We start from the raw sequence: 14,851 nt of genomic DNA, 5'->3' as shown, positions 1-14,851 counted from the left end.
TAGGGTGGAAGGCCACAACAGGAATACCACTCATGGCTCTGGTTACTTTCATAACTCTCACTACACTTGGAAAATGCTTCTGTATAAAAATTCTCCCTAGAAGAGGTACCAGACCTGGTATACCAGTTTAGAGCTCTGAACAACGTTGATGTGAAAAACAGGATTGCTAAAAGATGACCGAAGGAAAAAGGACAAATCATACAAAGAGCAAGTGTGTTCAGCGTGTGTTCCGGAACACATTCACCTAAAATCTAAAAATGCCGACGCTCTCTTTTTACAATCCATACATGGACCAGTAGGCACAAAAAAATGATTACATGCTTAAAAATCAATTTTGATACCTAAGCCATGCATAAGAGAAACCTAGAATTGCATTTCGAAAATTGATTTAAATGTAATAAGCTTTCTCTGTTTTTATTTTCCACAACCATTAGCCGAGACACATTATATATGACAATAAAGAGCCTTCAGTGCCAACCTGCCACCAGACAGTGATGAGCATAACTTATCACTAATTACCTGCACACTTCTTGCAGATGACGACACAGAGATTGATGGATGCCCAGTCCGGATCCGGGGCTTTGCAATCTGCACAGCTCCTGTTGGACTCATTGAACCAAATCTTCTCAGCTACTTCATAATCAGAGAGAGTTTCTGCTATCGATTGCTGCACAGCTTCAATCCACTCTTGTTTCTCCTTTTCAGACTCGGCTACAAAGCTGAAACAATTAACGTTTCTGCATTATTGATCTCCCTGGTAAAGGCCAATTAAGCGGTATGTTCGGTTTGCATATTCATTTCACTCACACATTACACAGCAGCTGAAAAATATGCCTTCCAGGCAGTTGGGTAGTCTCTTCTGTCAATCATCTAATTTAGGAATCTATTTATTTTCTTTAATTTTTCACATTGCTTATGACTTCGTTTATGTATCTTGAAGCAAAATTAACATGTATGTTTTTCTGACCAGGATATAAAAATTGCCCTTTTAGGTCAAAAGATTAAGTCAGAGGCTCTGTTTCCTAAGTAGTGGTTGTATAATAATCAACGTAAGACTGTCAGAGTTTCAGATCTATGGGGTTACTTCCCCAGGAAAGCCGGGGTAGTCTGAAACTAGACTACAAAAATACCCACCAGAAAGTTTTAATTTTTTAGTACTAAAAATAGATTATTTTGTCATTCAAAGGATGTACAATGGCTTTAAGAAAATGAGAAATCAAAAATTTTAGCGATTACTATTCAACAGAATTCTAACTCATTTTTAGCCATGTTTTGATTTATTCTAAATCTTAGTGTTTGTTGGGTGCCTCAGTGAAAGAATAAAAACATTAAAGATCAGTTTCTTAAACTCCTTTAAGAAATAGTTACTGAGTACCTATCGTGTGCCCAGAAATGTGCCATACTCAATCACCCACAGAACAATGCTTCGCATTACAATTTTCCGTTCTGAAGAAAACAATGCTTTGAAATACAATGAAAATATAGACGACTAGCATAAGTTACACAACCAGGAAGAAAACTGAGTGGTCTGTGTGGATTTTTGCTGGCGTTCTTTATGATAACATCATCACTATAATAGTTATCATTTCTTAGTGGTTTCTCTTTCTATATAGAGACTGGTCACAGCCAGTATGGTTCTATGGAAAACAGATATTTGGTCTTTACTGGTATATAGCTCTAAAACCATTGGAATGATAAAAGTGTCTTTTATATGCTAATATGATAACTTGTGGCTGGGAGTCTAGACTGGAGCTGGACACCAGAAATACCAACGTTTGATTGGCTCTGGAACTTTCAACCAGCCCCACCCCCTTACCTCTGGGAAGGAGGAAGGACTTGCGATTGAGTTAATCACTAATGGCCAAAGATTTGATCACTCATACCTTTGGAATGAAACCTCCATAAAAACCCCTAAACAACAAAGTTCTGAGGAGGGTGGTACATCCAGAGAGGGCACAGAAGCTCTGCACCACTAATCCCTTGTGCCTGCCCTATGCAGCTCACCCATCTGGCCTTTCCAGGGTTGTATTCCTTATAATAAACTGGTAATAGTAATTAAACTGTTTCCCTGAGTTCTGTGAACAATGCTAGCAGTTTATCAAACCTGGGGGAAAGGGAGTCAGGGGAACCCTGTTTTATAGTCAATGTGCACAGAAGTGTGGGTACCCAGGGACCCAATACTTGCAACTGGTATCTGGAGGACAGTCTTGTGGGACTGAGCCATAAGTCTGTGGGGCCTGATGCTCACTCTGGTATGGTGGAATAGAACTGAATTATAGAACACCCGACTGGAGTCCAGAGAGTTGGAGAACTGATTGGTAAGAGGAAAACCCCACAGATTTGGTGTCAGAGTGTTGTGAGTAAAAACAGCTCAGTCAATGTCTACATTTTCAGTTGAAGCATGAATCTGCATACGTGAAAATAAAGCTTATTATTCCTTACGTCTTTTGATTGTTGCTAAAATTTGAGCCAGCAGACATATTTTGACAGATAAATTGAGTACCAGACTTGGTTGTATTTTTGAAATTGATAAGTAATTGTCAGTCCTTAAAGAACTCTGACAATTGCCTATGACATTTATACTACCCTGTGGTGTGTTGATTATTTGTGACAAACGAATTAATGTGGTTGAACTCAGCAAATACTGACCTAGGCCTCTTCTGTGTACTAAAGCTAGGGAGTCACTATGGAGTATTCTGACACATATGAAGAACATATATTAAGTTTTGTGTTTCACTGTGATAATGAATAATTACTAGAATACCATAATACAAGACATATAACAAAGCACTAAAATATTTGATCAGTACATGCTAGGGGACCCAATAAATTCAGCATCATTTTAAACTGGAGCTCCTTTTAGGAAATCATTACAGAACATTTATAATTAGGGGCTGATCTTAAAGGAGGGACTATACTTGATTAGGCGAAAAGAAGGTAAACAACAACACAGCCTAAAGACAGCGTAATATTCCCCTTTTACTTTATTCCTTCAAAATGTGAAGTACATTTTCATATATTCGTTGATGACAAAAATGTAACATACTAAGTCCACTAAGACAAAGATATTTTAAGAAAAGAAACAACTCAAATTTCATGTAATTAGTATCTGCAGGTCTTATGATTATTCAAATCACTTTCACAGGTGCTTACAGAGACTGGCTAAGAAATTAAACAGAATGCAAAGTAAAAACATTGCTTTACTAAATGTCCTGCAAGAAATAAAATTGCCACTAGCAATGTGAAAGTGGCTCCCCAAAGCTGTCTTGCAGTAGTACAGGCACAAAATGTTTAAGTACAGCTTACCTAAAACTCTTATAGGGTGTGATTATCTCAAAAGACTGTTTCATAGCCCGGTCCACGTGCTTTACATTGGCTACATTCATCGGGATTATGGTAATACCAAATCCACCCTTAAAATCCTAGTTTGAAGAAAAATATAAAAAATGATTAAAACAAAAACATGAATTTCAAAAGTACAATTACATTCTCAAATGAAAATACAACACATCTTACTAAATTTGACTACACACATATGAATGGAATTAAACAAATCATTAAAAAATGCATTGAATAGTTTTATTTTAGGTAGTCACTTTCAGTACATGATAACAAGGTCCCTTCTAAGCTTGACAATTGGCTATTAGTCAAGTATGGGTTTCTTTCACATGAAACATCAATTGAGTAGGACATAGATTTTTGAGCTACACACACCTGGCTTTATTACCAAGTACCCAGCTGTTTTCTAGGTGGGGGAGCCAAATGACACTGTGAGGTTGCTATAATTGCTATTTATATAAAAAGAAGGGGAGGTCAAGGCACAGAAAGATAGTTACATGGAAAGTGCAGTTGTCTGTGGTAGAAAGAGGCTGAAACCCAAGCCATCTCTTTGCTCTTCCTTTGTGCTACTGTATGTCATCTCTGTCCTGTCATATTGTTTCTCATTTACTCTCAAACGTATGCGTTACTTATTTTACAATTTTATCTCATTTCCAACATTTTACTACATTCCTCTTTCTTCAGTCAGATTCTGAAGAAGCTCTTCCATTGCTATTTCGGTTTGAAAAGTGCCTTTTGTTCAACACCTATGGCCACTATGTTTGGTATGTCTCACCAGGATTAGAAATTGTTCAAAAAGCTACACAAGTCTGCATTTTAAAAACATTGAAGGTTGCAATATATTGTCTAGTCAGAAGGGCTTGGGAATTTATCAAATAAATAAGCTCAACACATTAAAAATATAATTAATCTGTACCTCAAGAAAATAAAGTATCTATGTGAACAGATGCAGAATAGCTGTGAATTGAATTCCTAAATTAAATTATGGCTGGGAAAAGGAGCCATGATAAAGGCACACTGCAAAAAAACACTGGCTCACTTCTGATAAGGGCACTTCCGGCAGAGACTGTGAGAGTAATAATGCGTGGGCCTTCTTCCCTTTGTCCTTCCTGCTATACGGGTCAAAAGTAAAAGCACTCTTTTCCCATTTTGCTTGCAGGTGGGAGGGGCCATATCTCACAGTTCTAGTCAATAAAATATACATAATTCCTGGCTTGGGGCAGGAAGGAGGAGGGAAAGCTTGCCTTTCCATCTTCCTGGGAAATAACATCCAGAGGCACAGAAGCCACTTTAGCCTGAGCCCGAGGACAGATTCCTGGAGCTAAGGAGTCAGAGTGAGTTAACAAACAGAAAGAACCCTGTTCCCTGGTAGCCTCCCCTCTCCACTGCCTCCACCAAGAGATTTGTTAAAACAAATAAATCCCTGCGACTGAGTTGTCCTTCAGGATTTTGATACAAATGCATTCCTGACATAAAATAAGTGAAATAAAATAACAGATCTTCCCTCTGCTTGCAAAGGTATCCAGACTTTCCATCACAAATTGCAGAAAGTCTCATTTTTTAATTTTTTAAAAAGTTGTCTTTATTGTTGAATGTATTACAGATTTTCCCTTTTTTTCCCCATTGACCCCCTCCACCCTTCTCATGCCCCCTCCCCTGGCCTTCACTCCACTATTGTCTGTCCATTGGTTATGGCTATATGCATGTAAGTTCTTTGGCTTATGTTTTTTAACCTAAAAAGTTTTTAGTCAGGATAAGAAAATGACTCATAAAATAAATCATCAATTAAAACTTTTCTTTTTTCTGATGAAAGAACAAATGGCTCCTTTTGCTAGGAGAAACAAGCTAAAAATTGAGTTGATAATATCAAAGATGTAGAGATATGCCAAGTGTTGTAAAACAATTAGAAGAATGTGGTATACTTCTACTTTTTATAATAAGCCCACTTAACAAAAATTAGTGTTTAACGTGACCTATATAGACAGAGAAAGGGGATCGAACTTTTGCAACTTGCTCCATATCAATGTTTCAACATATTGGTTCAGTGCTATACTTACTAATTAAATGAAAAGCAAATTCTCAATTATCCATAGTGAGGGACCGGCTGGGATAATGCAACTGTTTGAGAAACCCCATCGCAGGAGATTGGAAACTCAGCTCTCTTTTAAAAATGAGGAAATAAAGTAGGGGCAGTAAGAAGAGAAGATATTTCTGTAAAGGGTTTATGACGGCTCAGCTTGATACAGGGATAACTCTAGAATACAATCGTTAAACTGCATGTCCTTCCAACACCTGTGAGTAATGAAGCATTTGACAAGAGCTGGCTATCAGATCGCTGTGTGCTGTGTTTTCGGGGGGGGGGGGGGGGGGGGGCGTCTGGCCTGCAGGCACCATGGGTTACTAAGGGCAGAGTGCACACTCAGCCATCAGACCAGCAGATGGGAAGACTGACAACCTTTATGGAAACGGATGGGCCTCTTCAAGGCTCCAGCCTGAATAGATGCCCATCCTTTCTACAAGCAAGTCATGAAATGTCTACTCACAATGCTGAAAGTTATGCTAAAAACAAAATACGTAAGGATCGGCTCAAGGCCCCAAACTTCTGAGCAAGGCAAAGATGATTTTTTTAGCCTGAAAAAAAATTTACAACCCATTTATCAGCCGCTTGCTACGGCCACATGGTTTGGAGTAATTAGAGGACCCACTGAACTCGCCAGCACAAATGGACTGTGAAATGTACCGCAGAGGAACAAGATAAATGTCAGTGCTCCCGAGAGCTGTTAAATAAGAAACAACTGCGTTTCTCATTAAAAATATCTGTGGTGACATTAAGCCATCTTTTCAGACAGTATTTAGAACATATTTAGAATAGATCTCATTCCTTGATGCTCATCGAAGTTAACCGTGTAGAAGTCTCCCTCCCACCTGAGATTCTGATTACATGAGTCGGAAAGCAGAGCCTAAGAATCTTCCATTAAAAAGACAAAGAAAATTCCAGACTGGTGTGGCTCAGTGGTTAGGCATTAGCCAATGAACCAGGAGGTCATGGTTCGATTCCTGGACAGGGCACATGCCTGGGTTGCAGGCTCGATCCCCAGTGTGGGGCAGCAGCAGATGAATGATTCTCCCTCATCATTGATGTTTCTATCTCTCTCCCTCTCCCTTCCTCTCTGAAATCAATTAAAAAATATATTTAAAAAATAATAATTTTTAAAAAGCAAAGCAAAACTACAAGCCTGTGATTTTCACATTGCCAATACTGAGAAACACTGAAAGAGAGAGCAGAACCAGTGGTGGAATCAAGACAGTATGAGTCTGCAATGTTTACATATCAGGATATAAACACTTTTCTTTCTGTAAAGCAAAAAAAGCACAGGATCAAATCATACAAAAATCATTAGAAATCATTAGGACGAATGGGTAAAAAGAGGCTGGTCAGAACTCAGTGACACACTGGGTTTTATCAAGCACCTATTTGTCCTGGGTGCCAACCCCTGTGCAGTATCTAGAGGCTTGAAAGCATCAGTCTTCATTGAGCATAGGCAGAGCACTCCATCATCGGTTCCGTAGCGATGTGTGTGTAGTGCTCTAAAGCTGACAGACAGCTGTGAACTCTCATTTGCTTTCTTGAAGATTCTGTGAAGAAGGCAGAGCAAATATACCCTTTTGTAAAATGGGAAAATTTGTCCTGGCAAAACAGCATGTATGAAGGACTTAGCAAGTGCCCGGAAGTGTGGTAAGTCCTGGGTCAGCCCCAAAGCCTAAAACAGGGTGCCCGCCTTGGAGAAGATTCGGTCTAAGGTGAGAATGAGGGGGAATGCAATAAGACGCTGAAAGAAAAGTGCATAGAAGCCTGTAGGGCAGAGGTTCTCAACCTGTGGGTCGCGACCCCTTTGGGAGCCGAACGACCCTTTCACAGGGGTCGCCTAAGACCATCGGAAAACACATATATAATTACATATTGTTTTTGTGATTCATCACTATGCTTTAATAATGTTCAATTGGTAACAATGAAAATACATCCTGCATATCAGATATTTACATTACGATTCATAACAGTAGCAAAATTACAGTTATGAAGTAGCAACGAAAATAATTTTATGGTTGGGGGTCACCTCAGCATGAGGAACTGTATTAAAGGGTCGCGGCATTGGGAAGGTTGAGAACCACTGCTGCAGGGGAAGCACCGAATTCAGCCCGGAGAGGAGAGAGCTGTGTCCATAGGAGGCTTCCCAGAGGCAGTGACACTTGAGCGGACAAATGACAAAACCCAGACCAGCTTGATACGCGATACCTCTCTTGCTTCATGAAGTTCACTCGTTTGTAAAATGGAGATAACAGTAGTAGCTATTGCATCGCTGTGGGGAGCATTAAATTCATACAATTAAAAATGCTTAGCAGAATAAGCACCTGGTACGCAGTAGGTGCTACCCAGTTCTACTGAGCAACTGTTATTTTCTACCTGCTTAAATTTAAAGCCAATTGGAGATATTACCTATTAAAAAGCTAATTACCAGAGAATACATGCATAGAAACAACAAGCATATATACATTTTTCAAATGGGATGGAATGTGAATGTTAGACGTTCAAGAAAATTTAAAATAAATTACCCACTAACTGCAATCTGATTGTCAGCACTATTCTCATTTTGAAAAATAGACACAAGTCAGGAATAAGCCAAACTTCCAACCCTTAAAATGCCATAAACTGGACTGAAACAAAAAAAAACACCAAAAAAACCATAGTACCATAAAAATGAAATGCCTAGAATATTATTTTAGAAAACATAAAGCTAAACACAGATTGTGGAATAAAGAATATTTTACATTTAATTTGCTGTCAGAGAATGCGGACTCTCAAAAAGCATGAGTCCCCCACCGGGACAGCTGTAACCACGGCTGTGGTTGGCAGTGCAGGCCTGGACGACTGCAAAAGTGGTGATGACCAGGAGGCACTGGGGGTCAGGCCTCGGGGACAACCTTGGCTGAGCCACTCACTAGCTGTATGACTAGCTGCTGGCGAGTCATTTAGTTTATCTAGACCTCAACGTTCTCATGTATGAAAACACAGCACTATCTACCTTATATGCATTATTATAAAAACTGATGAATATAAAACCGAGTACATCCAGACAACCCTTGCATTTGAGGGTTCCAAAGCCAGAATTTGTCTTCAATAAAAACATTTCCATTTTATTTAGAATGACTGAAAGTAGTCACACCAATGACTCCATATTAAACATCCAGATTAGAATTGATGGTTAAGTATTTACCAAGATACCGGGTTATTTGTACAAATTTGAAACAACGAAATCTGGTTGAAACTACATTTTAAAACTACACAGTGAAAACTGCAAAATAAAAGTTTGATTTCTAAACAGAAAAAAAAAAAGAAGAGTCTATTAACCCCAAATATGCTGAAATCTCAAAGCCTATTTTGGGAAATACTGGATGCCAGGTCTCCATGCCAGGCATTTAAGAACTGAATGCTTAGACATTTGTCGAAAACAGATGTGGCATTGTATGACATTGGCACCAGGCTTCCTGGGAAACACCAGATGCACAGTTTGGCCAGATACAGAACCCAGAGAATCAGAGGCCACCACCTACTTCCTGCTGCTTCTTTCTGCACCACACAACCCGTAGCCCTATGAGGTCTATTTAAATTCTATCAGAGTTCCAGGCCCACGCCAGACACCAGGGAACATTATGCTAGGGGGCGGGGGGAGTGAGCCTCTTTTTATACCCTGATTTGAGAATGTTTAATCAAGTAAATTTATGTAGTTAAAACCTCAATGCCACAATTATCACTAAATGGATACGCAAACCCACCAAGCAAGACATCTGGCTGTTATGATTCCGCTAATATTAACATGATATTCAAAAATACTCATTAGAAAAAGATGGCAGATTGGCTTTCAGGACAACATAACAAATGGAAACCAAAGCCCAATTTGTCTTACATTCATGGGCAGAAATTCCGTTCAACATCCATATTATTTCAAGATAAATAAATTTACAAAAAACAATTATTTTTCCAGAATACAGAAAATCTATAGGCTTTAAACTAATACAAAAATAATTTAATTACATAAAATGTCTATACAACAAATAACTGAAAAATGAAAGTGAACAACAGCTCAGAAAAGTAGTTGTAGAAAATATGAGGACTGATATATGAACAGGTTAAAGACATTCTAAGAAGAGACAAAATCCCAATAAATAAGTAAAGAAAATACAAAGACAATTCATAGAGAAAAATTTTAAAAAGAAAAATATTTTAAAAGATAAACTCTCTCATCAAGAAAACAGCTGTAAATGACCATTAATTCAACAGGTTCATTCTACGAAATGTTTGCTAACTGTTGGCTACCTGCGTGGAACTCCTGAGGACACAGCAGTGAATAAATACTTATTCCATTAATTGGGGAATACAAAAATAACATAACGCTTTTAAGGTTAAAATGAAACTGATACCTATTCACATGGCTAAGAGCATTTTAAATATAAACAATTATTTAGAAAAAGGTCATAAATATTCTTGCCAAAAAGTAATCAAACAGGAAAAGATTATATACAAAAGGCTCCAGAAATCTTATTGACTTATCACAATGTAATAAACAGGAGGGATATTTTGGGTTCCCACTGGACCCCTAGTGCCTAGAGCAGTCCCCCCAAGTGAGAATGTGCCCAATAAAAATTTGTAAAATAGATGAAAAAATACAGAAGTAGAGTGAACTGTAGTATAACCTACACAAAGTCAATTACAAAACTCATTTTATACAAAGTTGAAGAAACAATGGAGAAAAACTATCATAATTATACTACATTACAGGCACATAAAACATAAGCCAAGACAAGAAACAGAACGAAATTTGCAAAAATTAAACACTCTGGAGGGTAGTGCTGTGAGATGGTGCTAAATATTTAACGGGTTGATATTTAAGTTCTGTGATGATAGCACCATAGTGTTTTGCAAATGAGTAAATAGGTAAATCATTTTATACTACGGAAAACAGTATAGAGATTCCAAAATAAATTAAAAATAGAACTACTGTGAGACCCAGCAATTCTACTGCTGGGTCTGTATCTGAAGAAAATGAAAACAATAATTCAAAAAGATATGTGCATCCCTATGCTCACTGCAGCATTGTTTACAAAAGTCAAGATATGGAAGCAACCTAGGTATCCATCGATAGATGAATGGATAAATAAGTGGTGCATGTGTACAGTGGAATATTACTCAGTCATAAAAAAAATGAAATCTTGCCATTCGTGACAACATGAAATGACCTAGAGAGCATAATTTAAACAGAAAAAGACAAATATGATTTCACTTATATGTGGAATCTAAAAGAAAATAAAACAAAACAAAAAAACAGAAACAGAAGAGAAACAAATTAATAGATACAAAGAACAAACTGATGCTTGACAGAGGGGAGGAAACAGGTAGAAAAGGGGATGGGGATTAAGAAGCACAAAACTTCCAGTTAAAAAATAAATCACAAGGATGTAATGTACAGCATAGGGAATATAGAAAATAATACTGTAATAACTAAAGGTGGCAGATGGTTACTAGACTTATTATAGTGATCACATAGTAAGGTATATAAATGAGGAATTTCTATGCTGTACACCTGAAACTAATATAGTGTATCAATTTTAATGAAAAATGAATTTTAAAAAATAATCTTAGTGTCAGTTTCTACTTTGCTATCTTACTCTCTAACAAATGTTTTGATATCTCCTATTGGTTCTTTTCTACTTTTTACAGTGTATCTGGAAAAAACAAACAACTAACATTCCCTAAGGCATTTCTCCTACTTAGCCAAGATCAACTTCAAGTTTCAGTTCCTACAATCTGCTAATTATTGAAAGTGAAAGAAAAAGATGAAAAAAGTAAATGTTGGAACTGTCCATCTGAGAAAAAGAAAAATCCATGCTGATTCCACAGAGTTTAGACTTGTCAGTGAAACATCGAAGAGAATGTGAAGACAGGCATCCCCTTGCTATTATAATGCCACTTCTCTTAAAAGAGTAGAGATTTTTCCCTGTGGCTTGGCTCGTTTGGAGCAACTTCCAGTGCACTGAAGGGTCTCTTGATTCCCAGTCAGGGCACATACCCAGGTTGCAGGCTTGATCTCCAGTTGAGGGGAATACAGGAGGCAACTGTGCAATGTTTCGCCCTCACATAGATGTTTCTCTCTCTCCCTATTCCTTCCTCTAGGTCTGAAGTCAATGGGGGGGGGGGGGGAGAAATTTCTATTTAAACTTAGAAAATCTAAGTTCTTGATTCAGTATAAGGGACAGATCCAGAAAAAGTAAAAGAATCACTAAAAATATATTTGTAGGGATGCTTCACATGGAATCTTAGGGACACCTATTGGAAGTAGAGAAACAACTTTAGAAAAGATTAGCAATAATAAACAAAATTAGAGTAAATTCCCAGACATACACAGAGTTACAGGAACATATGGGATATAACAGTTTCAAATTGTTTTTCAAACACCTTCTTTTATGCTGACTTTGCAAATGGAGTTTCAATTCCTCCAACAGAGCATTCTCCTGTTAATAAAAGTCTATGTGAAGAAACTAATAATAGGATTTTAACCTGAAAAAATGAAAATTTATATAACATTATTGGCATTTAAAAAACAAACAAACAAAAAACCCAGTAGCTATAGTTTAGAATCATATATAATTTCTTAGCAACAGTTCTTCAAAATTTTTTTTTAAATATATTTTATTGATTTTTTACAGAGAGGAAGGGAGAGAGATAGAGAGTTAGAAACATCGATGAGAGAGAATTATCGATCAGCTGCCTCCTGCACATCTCCTACTGGGGATATGCCCACAACCCAGGTACATGCCCTTGACTGGAATCGAACCTGGGGCCTCTCTGTCCACTGAGCCAAACCGGTTTCGGCTTCAAACTTTTAAAAAAATATTATTACCACTAAGAATGATTTTAGTAAATTTCCACTTAAATGTTGCACATTTCAAAATGTTCAATCAAGAAAATGATATGCTTACAAATGCAACAATCACAAAAAGAGGTTTAGCAACCCCAAGTTAATGAGTGATGAACTAAAGAACCACTCAAAGTTCTGGAAGGCTGTTTTTACACATTTTCCCACTCCAGCAATATCTTGTTCACTTAACCTGGATGCTTCTAGTTCTGTAGAAGAGAGAGCTTAGAGCAGTGTTTTCCTGGGTGTGGTCTTGGATCACCTGTCACTGACTCACCTAGGATACTTTCTACAAACACAGATTCCAACACAACATCTCCAGAAACCCTAAGTCAATGGCTCTAATGAGTCCAGAGAGTTGAATTTTAATAATGGCCTTGGAGACAGTAATCTATCTCTCTTCTTCACATGATGCCATTTAAATCTAAGGAGATTAACTTAATTACCTGAGCCAATTAACAGCAGATGAAGAATGCAAACCCAGAACTGGCACCGCCCAGTCCAGTCTTCTTTGTTCTAAATGCGCTCCCAAGCTTCTTTTGTAATAGCCCATCCACAGATGCTGCAACAGCTACCCTCCCACCTCTATCCTCCATTTACTCTCTCTAGTCATCTCCAAAGTACATTAGTAAGACTGTACAAATAGAGAAAAGGAAAGTGAAAACTGTTCATGTTAGGGTGATGTAAGTCAATGTTCTTTATTTTTTTATTCTAGTCAAACTGTAAGATATGTGGGCAATAAATTCACTGTCTTAAATTTTTTTTAAATGAAAATTATTAAGCTTGGATACATGGATCTAAATGAGAGCCGACACAAATGAAAATACAGAATCAATACCCCTTACATTTTTATGATGAGTTTTTTCCATCATCTTTTAAAAAAACCCACAAGATTCCTTTGTATAGTACGTATATAAAACTTTTAGAAGTTACATCAAACTATTTTATTATCTTTTAGTACTTTTCCTAAAACACTAGCTTAAAGCCCTGCTCATTCAGAAGAAAGATGCCTTATTTAGCATGTCACCCAAATTCTTCACACAATTTGCTAAACCATGTGAGCAAACCAATGGGCAACTCTCCCCTGGGGGAATGGCATGCCCTATGGTGTAAAAATAAATACAATTGGAAGAGTATGTCAGGGCCTAAACATAGAGGGCCATCCTTAATTTATCCAGCCAGTCTTTAGCCAACGAGTTCTTTAGACTAAGTCCCTTAAGACCTGGCTCTATGCAACATGATGAATCTGATATAATTTTTTTAAAAGAGCACACACACGAACAGTAATATGCACTTTGCAAGGGTGAGTGTCTATGTGTGTGTGTAACATTCACATATGTTAATGCATTAAAAAGGACTTGAAATATACATCCATCAAAAATAAGTTTATTGTCCTGCCAGTGTAGCTCAGTTGGTTGAGCATCGCCCCATGCACCAAGAACTCACCAGTTCGATTCCGGGTCAGGGCACATGTCCAGGTTGTGGGCTCAATCTCTGCAGGAGGCAGCCAATCAATGTTTCTCTCTCATTGATGTTTCTCTCTCTCTCTCTCTCTCTCTCTCTCTCTCTCTCTCTCTCTCTCTCTCCCCCCTTCTTCTCTCTCTAAAAATCAATAACATATTTTTTAAAAAAAAGAGGTTTATTTCTCAAAAGATGAGGAGGGGTCCAGTATTAATTTTACGGAGAATATACTCATCATTTGTGTACATGCAAGTGTTCTAATTCTCGGACTTCATTAGATGCCCATTTCTGCACCTCCCTGTAACTTCTACACAAGCCTGACAGAGCACTGAGCTCACCATCTATCACAGACACTGGTCTTCTCTGACTTTTCCTCCTGGAAGACTTGTGTCCTCCAGTCAGCGCATGATTTTTCGAGTGCCTGGCATGGTATAATGCTTACTGAATGCACACTGTGAACCTTCCAGGCAACTAAATTATTCAAGGAAAGAATCTCCGTCTATTTCTAAAAGGTCACAGGCCACAAATTTTCTTTTCAACATACAGTGTAAAAAGATAGTTTGCTATAGCAGCTAAGAAGCTAGACTTAGAGTTACAAAGTTCTGGTTTTAAATTAAACTCTGCATAATGAATTGAAATCCTTACCAAGTTACTTAATCCTCATTTTCCTCAGCTATAAAACATGAATAATAATATCTTCCTCCCATATTTGTGGGTAAGATTAAAGGGAATATTCATAAATTAATTAGCACAGTAGCTGGTACTCAACAAATGGTAGTCATTATTATCCCTTTTTTATACTCAAATGCTAATGTTAAAGCAAAAATTTCAGATATTCTTGTTAATCAGAAAATATCAGTAAAACCTTAAAAGCATTGTACTTTACTTCTAGAGAATAACAAACTCAGGCATTCTAACGAATGTAAGCAATTAAACTAATAATTTGAAGCCCATCAGGTCTGTGCAACTAACAGATGAATACCTCAATTATTTTGTGGTACTCATTTAACAAAGAAACTTCCATACTGATATATGCAAATTATGCATTTTTAACCACCATTCCAATAAGAAAAGTTTTAATC

At 37.5% G+C, this 14,851-nt stretch overlaps 1 protein-coding gene across 1 annotated transcript in view; it reads right to left on the bottom strand.

Annotated features, from left to right (window-relative positions):
- The window catches only part of ARAP2 (ArfGAP with RhoGAP domain, ankyrin repeat and PH domain 2), a 154,684-nt gene that overhangs the window by 86,375 nt on the left and 53,458 nt on the right, over window positions 1-14,851 (bottom strand). Inside the window, exons 10-11 of the mRNA XM_081089492.1 lie at window positions 3,307-3,422; window positions 520-719 (exon numbers count right to left, since the gene is read on the bottom strand). Of these exons, the coding sequence (XP_080945618.1) occupies window positions 520-719; window positions 3,307-3,422 (316 nt within the window). The remainder of the gene's footprint in view (window positions 1-519; window positions 720-3,306; window positions 3,423-14,851) is intronic.

The sequence above is a fragment of the Myotis nattereri genome (genome assembly GCF_964212035.1).
Source record: "Myotis nattereri genome assembly, chromosome: 1".
NCBI classification, from domain to species: Eukaryota; Metazoa; Chordata; class Mammalia; order Chiroptera; family Vespertilionidae; genus Myotis; species Myotis nattereri.
Note: the sequence above shows the minus strand (reverse complement) of the source record. Positions and strands in the feature narration are given on the sequence as shown.